Source organism: Zingiber officinale, chromosome 8B (assembly GCF_018446385.1).
Source record: "Zingiber officinale cultivar Zhangliang chromosome 8B, Zo_v1.1, whole genome shotgun sequence".
Classification (NCBI taxonomy): domain Eukaryota; kingdom Viridiplantae; phylum Streptophyta; class Magnoliopsida; order Zingiberales; family Zingiberaceae; genus Zingiber; species Zingiber officinale.
Genome location: NC_056001.1, coordinates 12302978 through 12321992, shown reverse-complemented (window position 1 = coordinate 12321992; position 19015 = coordinate 12302978). Strand labels below are relative to the sequence as shown.

General features: G+C 38.3%; 2 protein-coding genes and 1 long non-coding RNA gene across 13 annotated transcripts; all 3 read right to left on the bottom strand.

The window, feature by feature from the left end:
* Positions 1-2839: 2839 nt before the first annotated feature.
* On the bottom strand, positions 2840-3554 carry LOC122017638. Its single transcript, XM_042575305.1, has one exon. The coding sequence runs from the start codon at positions 3462-3464 to the stop codon at positions 3084-3086; it is 381 nt and encodes a 126-aa protein (XP_042431239.1). The 5' UTR covers positions 3465-3554; the 3' UTR covers positions 2840-3083.
* A 3308-nt stretch (positions 3555-6862) lies between these two features.
* On the bottom strand, positions 6863-7735 carry LOC122016946. Its single transcript, XR_006121227.1, has 2 exons — positions 7339-7735; positions 6863-7112 (listed from the first exon to the last, which is right to left on the bottom strand). It is a non-coding gene; the product is annotated as an uncharacterized LOC122016946 (long non-coding RNA).
* A 3848-nt stretch (positions 7736-11583) lies between these two features.
* On the bottom strand, positions 11584-16460 carry LOC122013403 (G-type lectin S-receptor-like serine/threonine-protein kinase At1g61400). Of its 11 annotated transcripts, none has more exons than XM_042569670.1 (10): positions 16446-16460; positions 14565-14614; positions 14386-14450; positions 14260-14316; positions 14120-14183; positions 12995-13195; positions 12778-12900; positions 12525-12670; positions 12229-12439; positions 11584-11805 (listed from the first exon to the last, which is right to left on the bottom strand). In XM_042569670.1, exons 4-10 carry the CDS (start codon positions 14260-14262, stop codon positions 11786-11788), a joined length of 768 nt encoding a protein of 255 aa, XP_042425604.1. In that variant the 5' UTR covers positions 14263-14316; positions 14386-14450; positions 14565-14614; positions 16446-16460; the 3' UTR covers positions 11584-11785. The 11 variants fall into 11 exon arrangements, with proteins under 11 accessions (XP_042425604.1, XP_042425608.1, XP_042425603.1 ...); XM_042569674.1 differs by lacking the exon at positions 16446-16460 and adding an exon at positions 14860-14941 and having other exon boundaries at positions 14386-14434; positions 14507-14614; XM_042569669.1 differs by lacking the exon at positions 16446-16460 and adding an exon at positions 14860-14940.
* Positions 16461-19015: the final 2555 nt, after the last annotated feature.

Below are 19015 nucleotides of genomic sequence, written 5' to 3'. Positions count from 1 at the left end.
GCGCTGGGATAAGGCCCCGCGCGGCAAGCTCTTTTTTAGTGGCCGCTTCAATTTCCACAGCCCTCAGTTTTAGGCTCTCAGTAGCCTTCGCGCGCCACATAACTTCGGCTGCAGGAGAAAAAATTAAATCAGTTAGATAAAAAGGTAAAAAGAGTGAAAAAGGTGCTTACACATCCTGCAGGGAAGGCTAGCTCGGACGGGAGAAAGACCGAAGATATACAATACGCCCTCGAGGAGCAACTTGTCAATCTTGTACCGCTGACCGGATAAGCGGCTGGCTGCATGGAGGAACGCTGGGCTGCTCCTATATCTTCTGAGCTCCGCTGAGTCGGCACGGCAGTCTGCCATTGGGTTCGGAAGGCAGGCCGCTCGGGAAGGCGCATATAGAAGAAGTGCTCCTTCCAATGCTTGTTGGAACTCGGCATGTCTTGGAACAAAACAAAACCTACTCTAGTTTGAAAAATAAAAGTACCCAACTCGGACTGTTTGGGATAGAAGAAGAAGTGAAAGATTGCTGGGTCCAGAGGAATATTGTTCAGTTTGAAGAGGATGATCACCCCGCTCAGCAGCCTAAAGGAGTTCGGCACAAGCTGGCCGAGCGGAATACGGAAGTAGTTGCAAGCTAATAAAATAAAGGGATGAGGGGGAAACCTAAGGCCGCCCAGGAACTGGTCCCAGAAGAAGCAAATAGTGTCGGGCGGCGGTTCATGAGGACGACCGGTCGGGGAGGGTATCTCGATTTTATGGTCGTCCGGGATCCCGTACGTCCTAACAAGACGCCGAGCGTCCTCCTCATCAAACCGACTCTCCATGGTCGTATACCATGGACCGTGAACGTTGGTAGCGGGTTCGGAAGAGCTCGCCATCTCGGAAAGACAAAAGGACAGCAAGAAATCGAAGGAATGGGAACGAAAGAGAGGCAAAATGAGTAGGGAAGACCTAGTAAACGAAGAAAGAAGGCTCACTAAGAAGGAGACGGGCGAAAAAGATCACCGGTGAGATGGTAGCCGTCGAAAAACAGGAACTGGATCGCCGGAGGCCGCAGCAGCAGAAGAGGCAGAAGGACAAAGCACGAGCAAGCGTGCGGCAGAGGAGGGGGACTGAGGCTTTATACGGCCGAGGCCGGGCGGCCTCCGCCGTCCGATCCAGGTCACGAGAAACAAGGACGCCATCGGGCCGTCCATTTCAAACGATGGCGTCCCATCATAAGTAACGCCGCCACCACGCAATGGTCGACGCGTGGCGCTGAGCGATTCGGCGCATTTAATGTGCACCATACCACGCACGCGCAGCCTTAATGGAATGGATTGCCGCCGTTCCCGAGGAGATTCGGACAGGCAAGCGCCGAACGGCTGAATTCGGCGTACACACCGAGCGGCCTGTAGAATACTTTTAAAACAAAAGGCGACGAGCACCCGCTCGGACACACAGTCCAGTCAGTCGGACTTAAGCGCCTCCTTCGGCTAGACTTGAAGGGGAGGCAAGTGATCCGGTGTTAAGAAGAGGGGGCCCCGCTTTAAGGAGGGTCCTTGGTAAGGTTAATCCAAAGGTAAGCCGATCGGGTAACGGCCTGGCCCGACCGGCTGGTCCGAGCGGAACTAAAGATAACCCGGCCAGGGGCTTGGGTTTCCGACGCAAGGAATCGAGTGGCCGAGCGGAAGAACGCCCGGCCGAGGCAGGGAAGGGAGGCAGAGGCTGAGCGATTAGACCGCCTGGCCGTTCCACAGGGAAACAGGGGAAAAGGTGTTCAAGCACTAGAGGTCTTCTAAGCCAGGCCGGCACATATGTTCGGTCGGGAGAAGAGCTTCAGCCGGACGGGTGAGCTCTCGGCTCGGGAGGAAGAAGCCCACATGCTCCATGGCTAGGTATTATTTATATTCATGAGGAGAAAGGTTTAACCGTCCCATCAGGGGAATGGTCTAAACTGTAGGAGTATGGCCTCAGACATGCTCCCCTGACAGGACCGTACCGCGGCCTCAGACATGCTCCCCTGACAGGACCATACCGCGGTATGGCCCAGGGTATGTGGACTTCCCGATGTAGGTGCTTGGTGTTCCTTGGGTGCTCTATATAAGACCTCTCATTTCTTCATCGGAGGTACGCCAGTCTTCATCCTGCAGCCACCTTTTTCATCTGTCCCCTTGCCTGACTTGAGCGTCGGAGGGTCGTCGTCGGGGATCTCCCCGGCCCGACTTCTGTACAGGTTCGCCGGAGATTCGTGCGACCAGGAGGAGACTAGATCCCCGGCCCGACTTCTGTGCAGGTTCGCCGGAGATTCGTGCGACCAGGAGGAGACCTACGTCATCGACTAGGAGAGCGCCATGTGCCCAGCGTCCGTTAGTTCAACGATTCAGACAGGATCAAATATATTACTAATGTTTAATCATACCATATTAGTGATATAATATATGCATTATAATATAAAATCTTTAACATATAATTTATTTTCTTCAGCTCCTCTGACTTATCAACAACAACTACGAGACAAATAATAAGAACAATACCTATGGAACATACGTCATGTATTTTTAAAAATATTTTTTTAAACTAAGTTGAGGAGCTTAGTATTACCAATTTTGATATCATAAATATTTTTTTTCCCTAAAGAAACTAGATTAACTTGTAGCGTGTGTTTCTCTCATATGTTGAGCTTATAATATAATTAACACATAGAATTTTTAATCTACAAGCGAAAGAAAAATATAAAAGAGAGCAGAACTAAATTAAATTAACTCCCTCTAGTTATTAACTTCTCTATTTATTACTATATAATTTAGACAGATAGTAAAATAGACTTTTATCTCAATTCGAAAACAGAGGAAAGCTGACCAATATGGTATACAAGCACAACTCTCCATTTCATAATTTACAAAACTAATATTACATCCACAAAATTCGAGATCACTTGTATTCAAACAGAGTTCATGCGAATCACTTTCTCGATCTTCGAGTGCACACCATTTTGTCCAGATTTATACCCGTTCCTGTTTTTTCCTTTTTTTTTGTTGCATTTTATGCCCTTTTTTATAATTTATATTGAAATAAAATCAAATAAGACATAGCTAATACGAAATATACCGAAGCTAATTATCAAGAGGTACGGGCTGTGGCTTCCGGTAAAGAAAGAAAGCCCAGAAGCCACCGACGGCCGTCGCCGCCGCCATGCCGTAGACGAGCAGGGCTACCGGCCAGGGCATGATGGCGGCCACCTTACCGGAGAACATGACGGTGAGAAGCGTGGCCAGGATCCACACAGCCGCTTTCAGCCACCCCCTGTTTTCCTCCGGCGCCGTCTCGAACTTGTGCAGGCACCAAAAGAGCAGCAGCAGGTCGATGTAGGAGGTTGCGACGAAGGCGACGGCAGAGGGGTCATGGATGGAGCGGTAGATGGCGGCGCCGGAGTTGTAGGTGAGGAAGATGAAGGCGATGTAGTTGATTAATTTGTGGTCGTTCGCTCTGTCCATTTATGGAACAATGGAAGTCATAGAAGAGATAAGATTGGCTCGTGTGTGTCCTGCGGATCGGAAATTTGAAAAGACGGTCTTTTGCAGCGGAAGTTTAAGGGGCATAAATAAGGGAAACTTAAAAAGGCGTCCCATCAACGACAGGATCGTTTCGTTTTTTTATTTATTTTTGGTAGCGGTTGCACCAATAATTCATTCATAATTAAATACATTTGGTCCCCGAGATTATAATATAACGATAAAATATTTAAATCATCATTCAAATATTCACTATTCGAACTCTATATTTATAAAAAAAAATTCTTCAAATATAAACATAATCAAAATATATTAGACTTCTAAACTAATACACTTTGAGGTTAATTAAAATTATCATAATTAAATACATTCTAACTGTTACTATTTTATAATTACATAATTATTACTATATATTTTTAATTTATTTAAAATATTCACATTATAATAGTAAATTTAATTTTATTCACCTATTATTTAGATTATTTCAATTTATTCACTAACATTCATATTTATTATAGTATTTATAATTATTAAATATATATAGTTGTTATAATTTTATAATTCTAATACTGTACCTAATCAATTTAGAATTTAATATTTAAATTTAAGGATAATTATGTCCTTTTAAGTGGGGTGAGTGGGATGGAATAATTAAAAAAAATAAAAAAAGAATGATTCGAAACAATAAAGAATTTTTGCCTTATAAATAATTAGCCTCCAATGCGTTTTTTTTAAAAAAAAAATCCTAACAACTTTATATTAAATATTAATTTTGAAAATGTTTTTATTAAATTAAATTTTTTATTTTTAATTGTGATAATGTTATAGTGATGTGATGTATCGAAAAAAGTTTTTTAATATTACTTTAATAATTTCAGTGAAAATTATTATAAGTAGGGTAGCTTTAATTAAAATTATTCAATAACTGTAATTAAAAAATTTTCAATTGAAAAATAATTTTGATCAAAATTATCTTAATACATAGTAACTTTAATAAAAAAAACTATTACATGCTATTATAACTTTGATTAAAAAATTTTTAGAAATAGTTTTAATTAAAATTACTTTAAATAATTTTGTTTAACTAATTTATGTTATAATAGTTTAATTAAAATTATTCTATTTATTTTATATTAATTGCTTTAATTATAATAATTTTAATTAAAATTATTTTATATTTTAATAATTTTAACTGAAATTATTTAAACAATATTTGATTAGGAAAGTAATCCTATTCTATGATTTTAAAAATAATTTTATATGTTAAGTAAAAATCTAATTTAATAATACTTAAAATAATATTTAAAATTTAACTCGAAACTATTAAGAATTCTTTATACTAAATATTCAGATTTTACCTACTTTCAAATATTACATGCGTCCAACAAATACTTCAATCGAATCTTCGACCTCGAAATTCAGACACCGCGCGCCGTGCCTGGGGCGAAACTACCGAGGATTTGAGGTACCGACGAGTAGTAAAGAACTTTGCTTTTGTTAAAACAAAATCTGACCCACAAATTTAAGCGGTAAATTGTTTTTCCCACCCCCTCTGACAGCCCACCCCCTTCTCTCTCCTATGTTAAATGACCTTTTCGCCCCCTCCTTCTTTAAATCACAGGTTTTTTTTTCTAATTGTATTTACTTCTTTAATTTTTTTTTTTTCAATTTTATTTACTTGTTTAGTTTTATTTTTTAATAAATTTTGTTTATTATTTTTTCATCAATTTTTTTATATTTTTTATCCATATTTTACTTTTAAATTTTTTATAAATAATAACCCCTAAAATATACTATTAAAAAAATAAAAAATTACAAGAAATCGAATCCTCTATTCCAATATCACCTGCTCTTGTTCCCACTCGTCGCCTCATCCCACCGTCGACGGCACCGTCAGAGGCTTTCGGTTGCCGCCTTGATTAAAATTATATTCTAGGGAGAATGTGAACATAGTGAGGTCGCATCGGCGCGATCAGCGCCAAAATTTGGCCGAACCTGAGCAGACTTTCCTTCACCATCGATCTAAGTCCCTGCTCAGATTCGGTCGAATACCGATGTCGATCATGTCGATGGCGATCCCCTTGAGTTCATCTTCCCCCTAGGATATAGTTCTGATCGGGACGACGGCCAGAGGTCGCTAATAGTGGGCTGGACGCGACGAGTGGAACACGGGGATAAAGAAAATTAGGGACATAGAATTCAATCTCAGATTACAAATATGATATTCTTGCAGAGAAAATACTTAATAAAAAAAATGGAATAAAAAAAATAGTATAAAGGTAAATAATATGATAGAACGGGAAGAGAGAGTGTGGAATAGGGGTGAGCAGTCAATCCGCCAAACCGACCAACCCGCTTATACCGACCCGAACCGAACCGAAAAAAAATGATCCGCCGGATATAGGGCCGGATGTAGAGTCCTAATATTGCATTATCTGATCTAGTAGGGTCGGATAGTTTTTTATCACAATAACCGAACCAACCCGATCCGATCACCCCTACTTGTAGCAACTAATGTTGATAAGCTGTTACACGTTGTAGTAACTACTGCCGATAAACTGCTACACGTTGTAATAGTTATTTCCGATTAGCTGCTATAACGTGTAATGAGTAATGTCTATTATCATTTTTAAAAAAATTATTTTTTTTTATTATATTTATATTTATATTTTATATTTCATTGGATATAGGGTCGGATATCCAAATAACTGAAAACCCGTCGGATATCTGAAACATAAGAACCGCCGGATATAGGGCCGGATGTAGGTCCCGATTTTGCATTATCTGATCTAGTAGGGCCGGATAGTTTTTTACCCCAATAACCGAACCAACCCGATCCGTGATCATCCCTAGTGTGGAATGTGAAAATATACCATTAAAAAATAAATAAAATATTAAAAAATTATACTATTTTTTAATATTAAATAAATATTATTTACTATGGTAAATATATAATAAAAAATTATTTTAAAAAATAAAATTGATAAAAAAAAATGATAAAAAAAACTGATTAAAAAATAAAATCGTTAAAAAAAATTGATAAAAAAACTGATTAAAAAGAAATAAAAATTTGTAAAAAAAAAACATGGACACAAAATAAGGGGTATAAAGGTAAAAAAATGGGTGGGGGCCGGGAGGTGAGGGTGTCAGGAGAGGGGGAAAAGCAGGTCTCATTTAAGCGTCGGAAACATCGCAGAAATTGCGTGTTGGCGTGTTGCACGCAACTTTCGGCTGCTTTCGGTATGGTCCGTCCTTCGTGCCGAACAGTATTCGGCCACGCGTTGTCGGGCTATTGTCAAGGCAAACGGCGTGTCAATTACGGCATCATGTTCTAGACGAATAAAGACGATATTTTTTTGTCAGATGATGCTGACTGCGTAGACGGCAACGCGTTCAGCAATTTATTAAATCAGATACCTAAAATTTTCAAACACTCATCCTTTCTACTTTTCAATTTACTAAATTATATACTAATTTATTTATAAAATACCTTTCTCCTCCACCTATCCAAGTCCCACGGTGGCGTTTTAACGGGAGATACTCAGATGGCCATGAAACCAGACAGCCGAACTGGGTGTAAAAGAGCTGATCATGAAATCGCGGCCGTCAATACCCTTCCGCCATCTCCACCTATCCGATTGGCAACCGATTTAACAGGAGATTGGCAGCAGTTTTAACAGGAGGCTAAGGCGACCTCAAAATCATATCGAACAGTTAAATTAGTCGCAAAATTACAGTCAGACATGATGGGAAACCCACACAGAAGCAAGTATCTCGGATTAAACAGTTATAACATGAATAAATTGTAACATAATGAACCAATAAAATGGAAAATTGAGGTGGGAGGTATCATAACCAGGCGATGAAATGAGCCGGAGAGTAGTCATCAGCGGCGGCGACGGTTCCATCGCCGATCGTCCGCCCGCCGCTTGTAGTAGTGATCCACTACAAAAGAAGAGACTGGAAGAATTAAGAGGAGATGGAGACATGCATCTTAATTATGTGGAGGGACAGATCGAGTATGAAGCTAATTAAGGACGAAATTTAATGGTTATTTTCTTCCTTGCTAAGGAAGAACATAAGATTGACTTTCTTCTTCAGTTAAACTTGTTTGCGTATCAAACATTAATTAAATTTTCTAACGCCATGGTAGATTTAAGAGTTCGGTCCAAGACTAAAACAATCGGTCAGTATGTGGCAATGGCACGCTCTACGCTTGATACGCGGAAGGCGATTGCCCAATTGCCGCCGTCGTTTTCTGTCTGCGGTTTTCATCCAACTCTCCTTTTATAAGCGCAGAATATTAGCCCGACCGACAGGCCATCAGAATTGACGAGGGAGATGGCCAGAATCAAGCGGAGGAAGTTTCGTGACAAAGACAATAGAGCCACCTAATAACGCTAACGTAAGGACGCAGCCGCTGAAAAGAGTGGCCAACTCAAGAAAATTTGCATTTGTTACTCTAAAGTCGCATTCATATACCTAGGGATGGCAACGGGGCGGGATAAAGCCGGGTTTGCCATTCTCATCCCCGCCCTGTTTCCATTTTTTTGGGTTCGGGGATTCCCCGAACCCGAACCCACGGGTTCGAGGATTTCTCATCCCCGCCCCATTTCTAAATTAATTTATATTATTATTATTATTATTTAATAATAATTATTAATGATAATATTAATATTAATATCAATATTAATAATATTATTATTAATAATATTTTCAAAAATTTTAATATTAACATTAACACTATTAATAATATTTTCAAAAATTTTAATATTAATATTAACACTATTATTAATATTTTTTTAAAAAATCATATTATTATTTATTAATATTAATAATAATAATATTCGGGACGGGTTCGGGGATGGGGATAGTATTCCCATACCCGCCCCAAACCCGCCCCATCCCCGAAAAATCGGGGATCCCCATCCCCATTTCGGGTTTTCTCCGCGGAGCCCCAAACCCGCGGGGAAAATTGTCATCCCTATATATACCTATATATTTTATATTTTTGACGTGTTACTTATCCGTAATATTTTTTTTTTACAATTCATCGAAGAACACATCTAGAAATTTATATATATATATATATATATATATACGTTATTTTGATATTTATGAAAAAAAAATATTTTTTAAGTATATTTTTTATTTTATCCTTTTGATAATTTAATTTTTTTTATCGTTTTCTTTTTTTCATATATTTCTTTTTTTTTTATCAGCATAACATATGAATAACATTAGTCAATTTTTAATAATATTTTAATACATTTGATGATTTGAAGATGCAAAAATATACAATGAATAGCATATTTAAACTCCTTGTAATTTCAGAAATCCACTAGAACTAAAATGAGTATAATCGGAGTCCTCTAAGTCAATCAATGGATTTCGATCAAAACCCACTGATGGACCTAGAGAGCTCCGATTGAATTCATTTCAGTTCCTATGAATTTATGATGTTGCAAGGAGTTCAAATATGATGTCCATTATTTATTCGTTGAGTCTAATATGATTCCATATCAGGCCCAACTTCCATATTTGAATAATCTGTTGCTTCTCTCTCTTTCATTTTCTTGGTTCCCCTACTTATCTGCTTCATCTTTTCATAGGTTGTATATTGTTTGCCCTTTTGACTCTCGAGCTGAAAATGATTATAGAAAGTAATTCATTAAGTTGGTGAATGATTTTGTATTGTAACATCAAAAATGATTATAGAAAGTAATTCATTGAGTTGGTGAATGATTTTGTATTGTAACATCGACCTATGCTTAATAGTGACTGAATTTCTAAACTTGGAGTATTTTTTATTTTGGGAGAGATCATGAGCATGAATAATTTGATAATTGATACCTCACAGTGAGGACAAACTTTTAGTTAGGCGGTTGTGGAGCATTCAGAGAATCATATCAACGTTGATGAAAGTTGGGCCTAATATGGAATCATATCAGGTGCACGTTGGGCCTAATATGAGGTCATATCAGACCCAACGTGGAGATTTTTGTCGATTTTTTGATTTTACATGTTAACATCTATGAAAAGTTGAAATAAATAATGGACATCATATTTGAACTCCTTGCAACATCAGAATTCCATAGGAACTGAAATGAGTACAATCGGAGCTCCCTAAGTTCATAAGTGGGTTTCGGTCAAAATCCACTGATGGACTTATAGAGCTCCGATTGAGCCCATTTCAGTTTCTATGGATTTCTGATATTGCAAGGAGTTCAAATATGACGTCCATTATTTATTTCAAATTTTCATAGATGTTAATATATAAAATCAAAGAATCAACAAAAAAACTCCACGTTGGCTCTGATATGGAATGATATCAGGCTCACGTTGTGTCTGATATGATTCCATATCAGGTCCAACGTGGGTGTTTTGACCGAAACCCACTGATGGACCTAGAAAGCTCCAATTGTACCCATTTAAGTTTCTATGGATTTTTAAAATTACAAGGAATTTAAATATACTATTCATTATTTATTTTTGCTTCTTCAAATGTATTAAAATGTTATTAAAAAATTGACTAATGTTATTCATATGTTCTGCCGATACAAAAAATAGAAGAGAAAGAAGAGAGAGAAATATATGAAGAAAAGAAAACAGTAGAAAAAGTTAAATTATCAAGAGAGTAAAATAAAAAATGTACTTAAAAAAGTACGTTCTTTGATAAATATCAAAGTAGTATACACCTTTTGATAAATTTAAATTTCTAGATGTGTCTTTTGATTAATTATCATTTTTTTTTATTTTTTTCATTGATAACTACAAACTGGTCAAAGTCGCTTGTTGGTGGGCCTTCCTACGGCCCACTTAGTCGTGGATTGCAAAGGACTTCAGGTATCACAGTGGTCGCCCGTGTCCATGTAGACAGCCTTACGCGACGTGAGTTGATAACGGAGGCCCACATGGACACGGGCGACCACTACTGTTAGATAGTGGAGTCCCATGCACTTCCATTGGATAGAAAGCGAATGTATATTTAAAAGAAAATTAAAAAATGTGTGAGTTTTAAACAATTTTTTCTGTTATTTGCAAAACACGTCTGGTCTTACCCAGATTTTCATTTGACTTTCAATCACCTTCTAAAATATCCCGGAGCTCTCATTGCCGACGACGACGTTCCATCTCCCTGTTTCCTGACGAAGCAAGCTACGGCGAGCACCGCGCACGGGAATCCAAGCACGAGGACCGGATTGTTCGCGATAGCGTCGTGGCTGAAAGGGATGACATGCAGATCAGAGGCGCCCACGTCAAGATACGCCGCCGTGACGAGGCAGTCCAACGCGACGGCGAGCATCAGCAGCGACGTCGCGGCCGCCGCCACGTCGGCTGCCGTCTTCCGAAACCCCGAGCACGGGCGGAGATGCATTCTCGATTGTCGTTTCGATCTCAATTAACGAGCGTTGATTAAGTTTGCTTCGGCCCTTGTCTAGCAGTGAAGGAGCATTGATTTGGCGTGACGCCTAGTAATAATTAACGTATATTCTTTGCTGCCATGCAGAGAAGGAATAATTTGTTGATCTAGCGGGACATGTAAGATAGAGGTGAATTGTTTGTAAAATAAAAATATATTCTCCTTGGTTTTTTTTTACACTACAAGAAAAAAAGTTAATAGACAACGCTTTTAAAGTGTTGTCTTTGTGCATGAAAAAGCGTTGTTAAAGGCACTGTTGTTAAAAGTCTGATCAACGACAACTCTTTTAAAGCGTTGTCGTTTGTAGCAAAGATAACGCTTTTGGAACGCTTAAAAGCGTAGTCATATTTTGCAAAGACAACACTATTACAACGCTTGTTGTTTTTTTATAAAGACAACACTTTTTGCAACGCTTTAAAAGCGTTGTCGTTTTAAAGAAAAAAAATAAAAAAATATATTTAAAAATCCTTATTTTTATATTTACGAAACTATTATTTTTCTTTTACCATGCCTAGATTCGAATTTTATATATAATCAACTCAGCTAATGATTTTAAACTCATACCAAAATAATAGAATTTTGAAATTGAAGTAATATTAGTATTTAATTACATGATAAGCTAGTAAATATCAAAATTAACACTAATTCTGTTTCAAAGTAGATAGTGATATTTACATATAAAACAAAAGAGCACAAACTAATTAGCCGACCTCGAAGCCAACAATCTGTTTACTTCTACTAGCTACACTAAAAAATTATTATCGGCTTGAGAATGAGATACAGTACAGTAATTACTACCACAATACTGAAGAAGTAGCTTGTCTTTCTCAATCTATTACAGGAATAAGCAATTGGATTTTGTCTAGGATCTTTGTGAGCTTTAAACAGATTGAACATGGCCTGAAATATAAACAAAAAATTACAGTCAATAGTTTGAACCAAAAAATTACTTCTACTAGCTATTTTCTATAAATGAACCAAAACTCAATACTCAGAAATGAAATGCTTGCAGAAAGAAAGAAAGAAAACTTGCAGAAATGCAACGTTTCTTCAAACTGCAGAAAGAAAGCTTGCAGAAATGAAACATTTCTTCACTCTTTCTTCTATCTATTGAATGTTCAGTCTAGGTTAGTCATTATACTAAGATCCTCTTAAACTTGTCTTGATAGATTTGTGCGTGCACATACAGAAATGTTCGAAGCTTTAAAATAATTCGAGTTTTGTCATAATTGCATTATTGCATATGTATTGATTCTATACAAACAGGACATGGTGCATGAGATGCATTTCAGAAGGTATAGAGTAGTCAGTTTCAGTGCTAACAAAATATGAAAGTGTCCAAGCTTTTATTTGTCATGTACTCGTAGATCAGGATTCTTTCCTCATCCTCGATGCAGTAACCCAGTAGACGAACAAGATTTCGGTGTTGTAGTTTGGCAATGATCGAAACCTCAGTCTTGAACTCATCTGTACCTTGTTCAGAAGCTTTGGACAATCTTTTCACAGCAACCTCTTGTCCATCTGCTAATTTACCTTGATATCTTAGAGAGTGAATGTTAGTTGTCAAAATTAAGTGCATATATTAACTTACAAATAAAAAAAAAATGTAGCATCTTCACCTTGTAAATAAAGCCAAATCCACCCATTCCAACTATATTGTCTCTTGAAAATTCATTTGTGGCAGCTCTTATCGAAACCATACTATATAACGGCAAGTCGAGCTCTGTTTCTTTGGGAGTGGAGGGGTCTACTATGTCTGGTTTAACTATTAAAAAATGAACAAGTTATACAAGGTAATAGCTTTTAGATATCACAAGCAACAATTGTTTAATTTCTGTTGCTCGTATGAACAATGAATATTAGCAAACATTCCGAGCTTGCTTCTTCGCTCCAACCATAAAAATGAACCAACACATAGTAACAATAGAAAGCTCAGCACTGGAACAGTTACTTTTATCACTAATGATTTCTGCTTTCCTGAACTCCTTATTGAATCTGCACATGAAGTTGATTTTAGTTCTGCTACATTTTAGTTCATAAAACTAGAAACTGAAAGCTGAATGCATAGTTCTGCACAGGAAGTTGTTACCTAATTCAGAAGCTGCAAGCCGAACGTATAGATCATTGCTGCCTTGTGCAAAAACCCTAATATCCATCAGGTCAGCAGGCCAAGATAGGCACATGTTGTCTCTGATCATAGAAAATGCCACGCAAGAACAGTTCGTCCAACACAAACGTTGGCACTCTTCCAGGGTCATGTTGCTCAGTGCACTGGCGTTGCTAGTGGTTCCTAAATAGATTTAAACCCCTATAATTAATTTAACAACAACATGGAAATATATATATATATATATATATATATATATATATATATATATATATATATATATATATATATATATTTTTTTTTTTTTTTTAAGAAAGAAAATTATGACTTAACAGTGTGTCTATGAGAGAATTTAAGGATGCTAATTAAGTACATGAAACATACTTTATTAGATTGAGCATGTAGCTAATTGAGTTTTCGATTGATTGGTTTCACCTTGTTGAGCTATGTACCTCTTCGATGTGGTTCGTCATTTACCACATATATAGAAGTAAAAAAGAAATAAATATAGTTTTTTTCTCCCTACTTATTTGGGATCAACTACAAGGAAAACTAAAAACAAAGTGCTAATATGATTGAAGACATAAAAAAACTCCTATTCTTTGCTATAACCATACCTCTATAGAGTTCATTGTTGGCATCAATGAAATAGCATATTTCTTCATCTCAGGAACACTTGTTTGCAAGTAGCTAACAGCCATCTGCCAAGCTATCAATCCCCAATCTGCTGCCCTAGCTCTAAACTCAAACAAAGACGGATCAATCTCAGACTCATGCTCTGCGATAAAAGGCGCCAGGAATGTCTCATAGACAAATGTTGCTCCCTAAAATGATTTAGATTTGTAATACTAGTTAGACCAAGTTGTAAGGTAGACATGAAAAAGCTAGTCTAGATAGGAAAAATATAAAAACACTTATTACTTTCAGTATCACTGGATATATCCAACTGAGATTACCCACTTTACATAACTCCAATCATTATTCATTGTTAAGCTAGTTAAATGAAGTATTGTTTAAAAAAAGGAATTTCACAAAATGAACCACAAACAAATTCTGACAATACAAAAGTTCTTAGAATTAGTTAAGTTGTAGAAAGGAGGATCATACTTTTGTCCGGGGATGCCACAAATACAGGAAGGCGCCAAGTTTTGCTCCATAATAGAATGGTAACCTACATGGAGAAAAGGAAAATGATAAGAGGTGTAGATATTGCAACAATTATAAAAAGAAAAAAATTCCATGCTCACCATGAGAAGAGAATATCAGCAAATACTCCCAATTCTCTCAACAATCCAAATAGAATCCTAAAAAGGGAACAAATAATTCATCATGTTTGTTTATAAGAACATATAGACGAATTTTGCTTGACTGACCAATATTGGCACCAGAAACGCAACTGCTCAATCTCTTGCTTATTCAATTCTAGGGTCTTGTAACACTCGGAAGCTGGATAAGCATAGACAAAAATCAGTCTGTAAAGTATAATCAACACACCAGTTTCTCACTGTAAACATCGCCCAGTCCAAAGCAACAAAGTTTTTTGGTGTCTTACATCAAAACCCTAAAAATGAATGAAGTTAGCATGATCACTCCACCGAGAACCTAATAACAAGATAAACACAAGTTAATCCAGAAGGCTATAGTCTAGTAGCCCTAGAGAGAGAGAGAGAGAAAAGATGAAACATTTCTATCCCCAAATGTCGGATTCTGAAAACTAAATAGTTAGAGACAAAAGGTTGCCCATTTACATACTGGAACTTCTAATTCAGAACTGAGATCAAATGTTTCGTCGTGAATCGACACAAAAGGTTCAAGAAGAAAGCAAGGGAGAGGGAAAAAAATGTAACCTAGAGATGACCTCGTCGTTCTTCCATGGACAAGCAAAGCAGATCGCTTACCTTTACGCTGGTAATCGAAGGAAGGGTGAGACGCCTGAAAGCGGAATAAACTCCGAGAGAAAGAGAGAGAGAGAGAGAGAGAGAGAGGACGAAGGAGGCTTACTCCTTACTTTTGTTAGGACCAAAAAGTAGCTAGAGGGGGGGGTGAATAGCTTCGCGTGTGCTCGTCGTGCTTCGTTGCTTGTTTCTTCAAAGTGATGCGCAGCGGAATACAAAGAAACAAACTACAACAATGCTAACAATAGGATTTTACTTGGTATCCACCTCATAAGAGGTGACTAGTCCAAGGATCCACGCACACACACACACCTCCACTAATAAACACTCCTTTTCGGTAACTACCGAAGGCGGAGAAGCCCTACAAGACTCTCAATACAAGTAGAAGAAAGGGTAGTAAAGAATAAGCAAAAGCTTACAAGAGATGCAGTAAAAACCCTAGCTTCTTCTTCTTCTTGTTGCAACTCGCCTCTTGACTTGGATGAACCTCCAAGAACCTTCAAGAACTGGCGGTGAGGAGCTTAGAGAGTGCTGGGGAGGAGCTGTGATGAATCTGGAATGAATCAGTGAAGTTCTGTTGAAGGAACCGCACGCCAACAGCTATAAACGACGCCAACGGTCGAATCCCAATCGATTGGATTGCTCCCAATCGATTGGGGAGGCTTTGGATCGATCCACGGATCGATCCAGAGCGCCTGGAAAAACCTTGGATCGATCCACGGATCGATCCAGCGCTTATCGCGCGAAGCAGCAGCGTCCCAATCGATCCACTGATCGATTGGGACCTCTGGATCGATCCACGGATCGATCCAGAGGGGTTCTGTTCGCGGGGACTCACCGGATCGATCGGTGGATCGATCCAAATCTTCTGGATCGATCCACTGATCGATCCAAACCTGCTGGATCGATCCACGGATCAATCCAAACCTGCTGGATCAATCCACGGATCAATCCAAACCTGCTGGATCAATCGGCTGATCAATCCAGATCTTGGTTTTTGCCCAAAACCAAGCCCAAAGCCCCCTAAACCAACATCTAGTCAACCATGACTTGTTGGTACATAAGACCTAGCATCCGGTCACCCTTGACCAGCTAGGACTCTCTCACCAAGTGTCTGGTCAATCCCTTTGACCCACTTGGACTTTTCTCTTCTTGCCAAGTATCCGGTCACTCCCTAAGACCTACTTGGACTTTTCTTCCTCGTGCCAAGTATCCGGTCAATTCCTTTGACCTACTTGGACTCTCACCAGATGTCTGGTCAACCTTGACCCATCTGGATTTCTCTTGCCTGACTTCACTCACCAGGACTTTCCCAATTGCCTAGCTTCACTCACTAGGTCTTTCACCTGGCTTCACTCACCAGGATTTTCCTCCTGCCTAACATCCCAGTTAAGACTTCCCAGTTAAGTATCCGGTCATCCTTGACCTACTTGACTCTTCTTCAATCAACCTTGCATTGTCAAACATCGAAATCCAAACCAAGACTCAAGCTTGGTCAACCAGGTCAACCTTGACCTGAGGAATGTTGCACTAACAACTTTCTCCTTCGCTCGACTGGAAAGGGGTTAGCTCGGGAGCTTGAGTCGCGGCTGAGCTGCCGTCGCAAGGTCTTCGATGACCCGGAACTCGACCAGTTCCGGGATCTGTCGCTTGAATAAGGTGTGGTCAAAGAGATTGGGCAGTGTGAAGGAAGCGTGAATGAGGCGACGTAGGCGAAGAGATTAATCCCGTGTTCTTGACGGAGAGGAGTTCGGAGGAGTGGTTCGCGGAGAGGGGTTCACCAGAGGGGGCTTTGCCGGAGAGGAGTTGGATTGAGAAGGCCGCGTGAGATGAGGAGTTGGGAGAAGGGTTCGGGATCAAAAACGATCGGAAGATAGGGGTTGAGAGAAGGGTTTGGGTTTTCTACTCCTTACTTAGATCCAACGGTTTGTATTAATCAAGATTTAGATGAGAACTTCACAATAGACAACACTTTTTTAAAAACGTTGTCGTAGACACTAAAAAAATGCTAATAGACAACGCTTTTTACGAAGCGTTGTCTTTGACCCATAAAAATCACTAATAGACAACGGTTTTTATAAAAGCGTTGTCTATTAATAAGAAAATAATGAAATAGACAACGCTTTTCACTAAAAGCGTTGTTAAAAAAAATAGACAACGCTTTTTATAAAAAGCGTTGTCGTTTAAGTGTTGTAGAATCCAAATTTTCTTGTAGTGTTAACTCAAAATAAATAATAACAATTAAAATAAAAAGGAGAATTAAAATAAGAGACAAGAAATTAACTTGGTTACAACCAAGACGGTTGTTAATCCAAGGCGGTTGAACAACTCCACTAGAATGTCTCCTTCACTGTAGGTGGAAAAACCTTTTTACACACTAAAAGAGTTCACAAGTTGCTAGGAATTGAATGTTTGATTGAATGAAGAATTCCTAGCTCCAGGGGTCTTTATATAGCTCCTGGAAAGTCTAGCTCAAGAGTTGAAGGCGCCTCCAGAGAGGTCCAAGGCGTCTCCAACCAATTTGATTGGATAGAACTTTATCCGAATGTAAACGATCATTTTGACTCGGGCTGAGGCACCTCAAACAAGCATGAAGGCACCTCCAAGTTTGAGGCGCCTCCAATCCTTGAGGCGCCTTCAAGGTTGAGGCACCTTCAATCTTTGCTTGAAGCGCCTTAAAGCGGTTTCCAGCTTCTCTTTTTACTTCTTTGGCTTCCGATTCTCCATTCATTTAGGTGATTCCGACCAACCGGAATAGGGTTCACCCAAACCCAATTCCCTGACCTTCTCCTCGAGCAGTCTTCCGTCCCGGCTTTACGTCCCTCGAATGTCGCGCACGTTCTTCTCGCCCACCGGTGTACTCTTCCGCAGCTCTCTCGTCCTTCGGATGCACCGAGCACGTCGGCTCCCTTCCCGTGCCATCCTTCTCGCTAGCTGCGTCTTCCGCTCAACTTCCTGTGCTCCTAAGCTCTTGCACACTTAGACACAGGGATTAAAAACAAGCAGGACCTAACTAACTTGGTTGATCACATCAAAATAACCACGGGATCCAACAATCTCCTCCTTTTTTATGTGCATCAACTCAAGTTCAAGTTAGGGGAAAAAACAACCAAATAGTAATTTTAAGAAAATTACTAAACTAACATTTTAAGTATAAAAATTGCAATAATAGAATTTGCAACATAAGTTAAAATTTTTTTTTATAATTTTCCTAACTCCCCTAAACTTAAACTTGTATTTAACTATCTCCCCCTTTGATCACAGCAAAAAAAGTGGAGAACAAAGTAAAAAAAAATTCTAAGTTAAAAATTTTCTAAGTAAGAGAAAAATTCAACTTTTCTAAGTACAAGATCAGACTAAAATATTTTAAGTTAACAATGTTCTTACAAACAATTTTAAAACATTTACTAAGTAAAAACAAATCTTTTTCAGAAAAATTTAGTTAAGATAATTTCAAAAAAAAAAAATCTAATTGAGAATTAACATTTTTATAGAAAAAGATGTTTTTGAAGAATTTATAAAAAAATGTTTAAAAACTTTTCAAAGTATTATCTATTTTTAATTTTAATATTTTTATCAGAAAGTTAATTAAATATTTTATTTTCAATATTTTGGCTTCTAGATCGTGACGAGATATTAGGTCTTCTTGATTATTGGAGCAACAACCACTTCTTTAATTAAAGTCTCATAAAGAAATTTTAATGTTTAATGTTCTTCTAAAAGTCTTAACTTAAAGAGATTTTAATTCAGTAAAGATTTTGGAACCCAGTATAGATTCTTACTATAGGGTTAGTTAAAAACTTAGGGGGTATATAGTCTTTAGGTATTCTTCTAAGTTGACCCTGATGTCTTCTTATATACCAATTTAGAGATATTTGTTATCACTATATTAAATAGTGCAATATAAAAAAAGTACAAAAAGAATATACAAAATCTCAAATACGTTAATGATATCTCCTCGATTTTTATTCTCCCAGCATTTGTGTTTTTTTCCAACAAGAAGATGGTGATCAAGGTGTGATGCGACGGGATCGCCCCCAGTGTTCGAGGGGAAGGAAGTAGCGGCGGCGGCGGCGACGGGAGGGGATTGCAAGCTGAAGTCAGCATC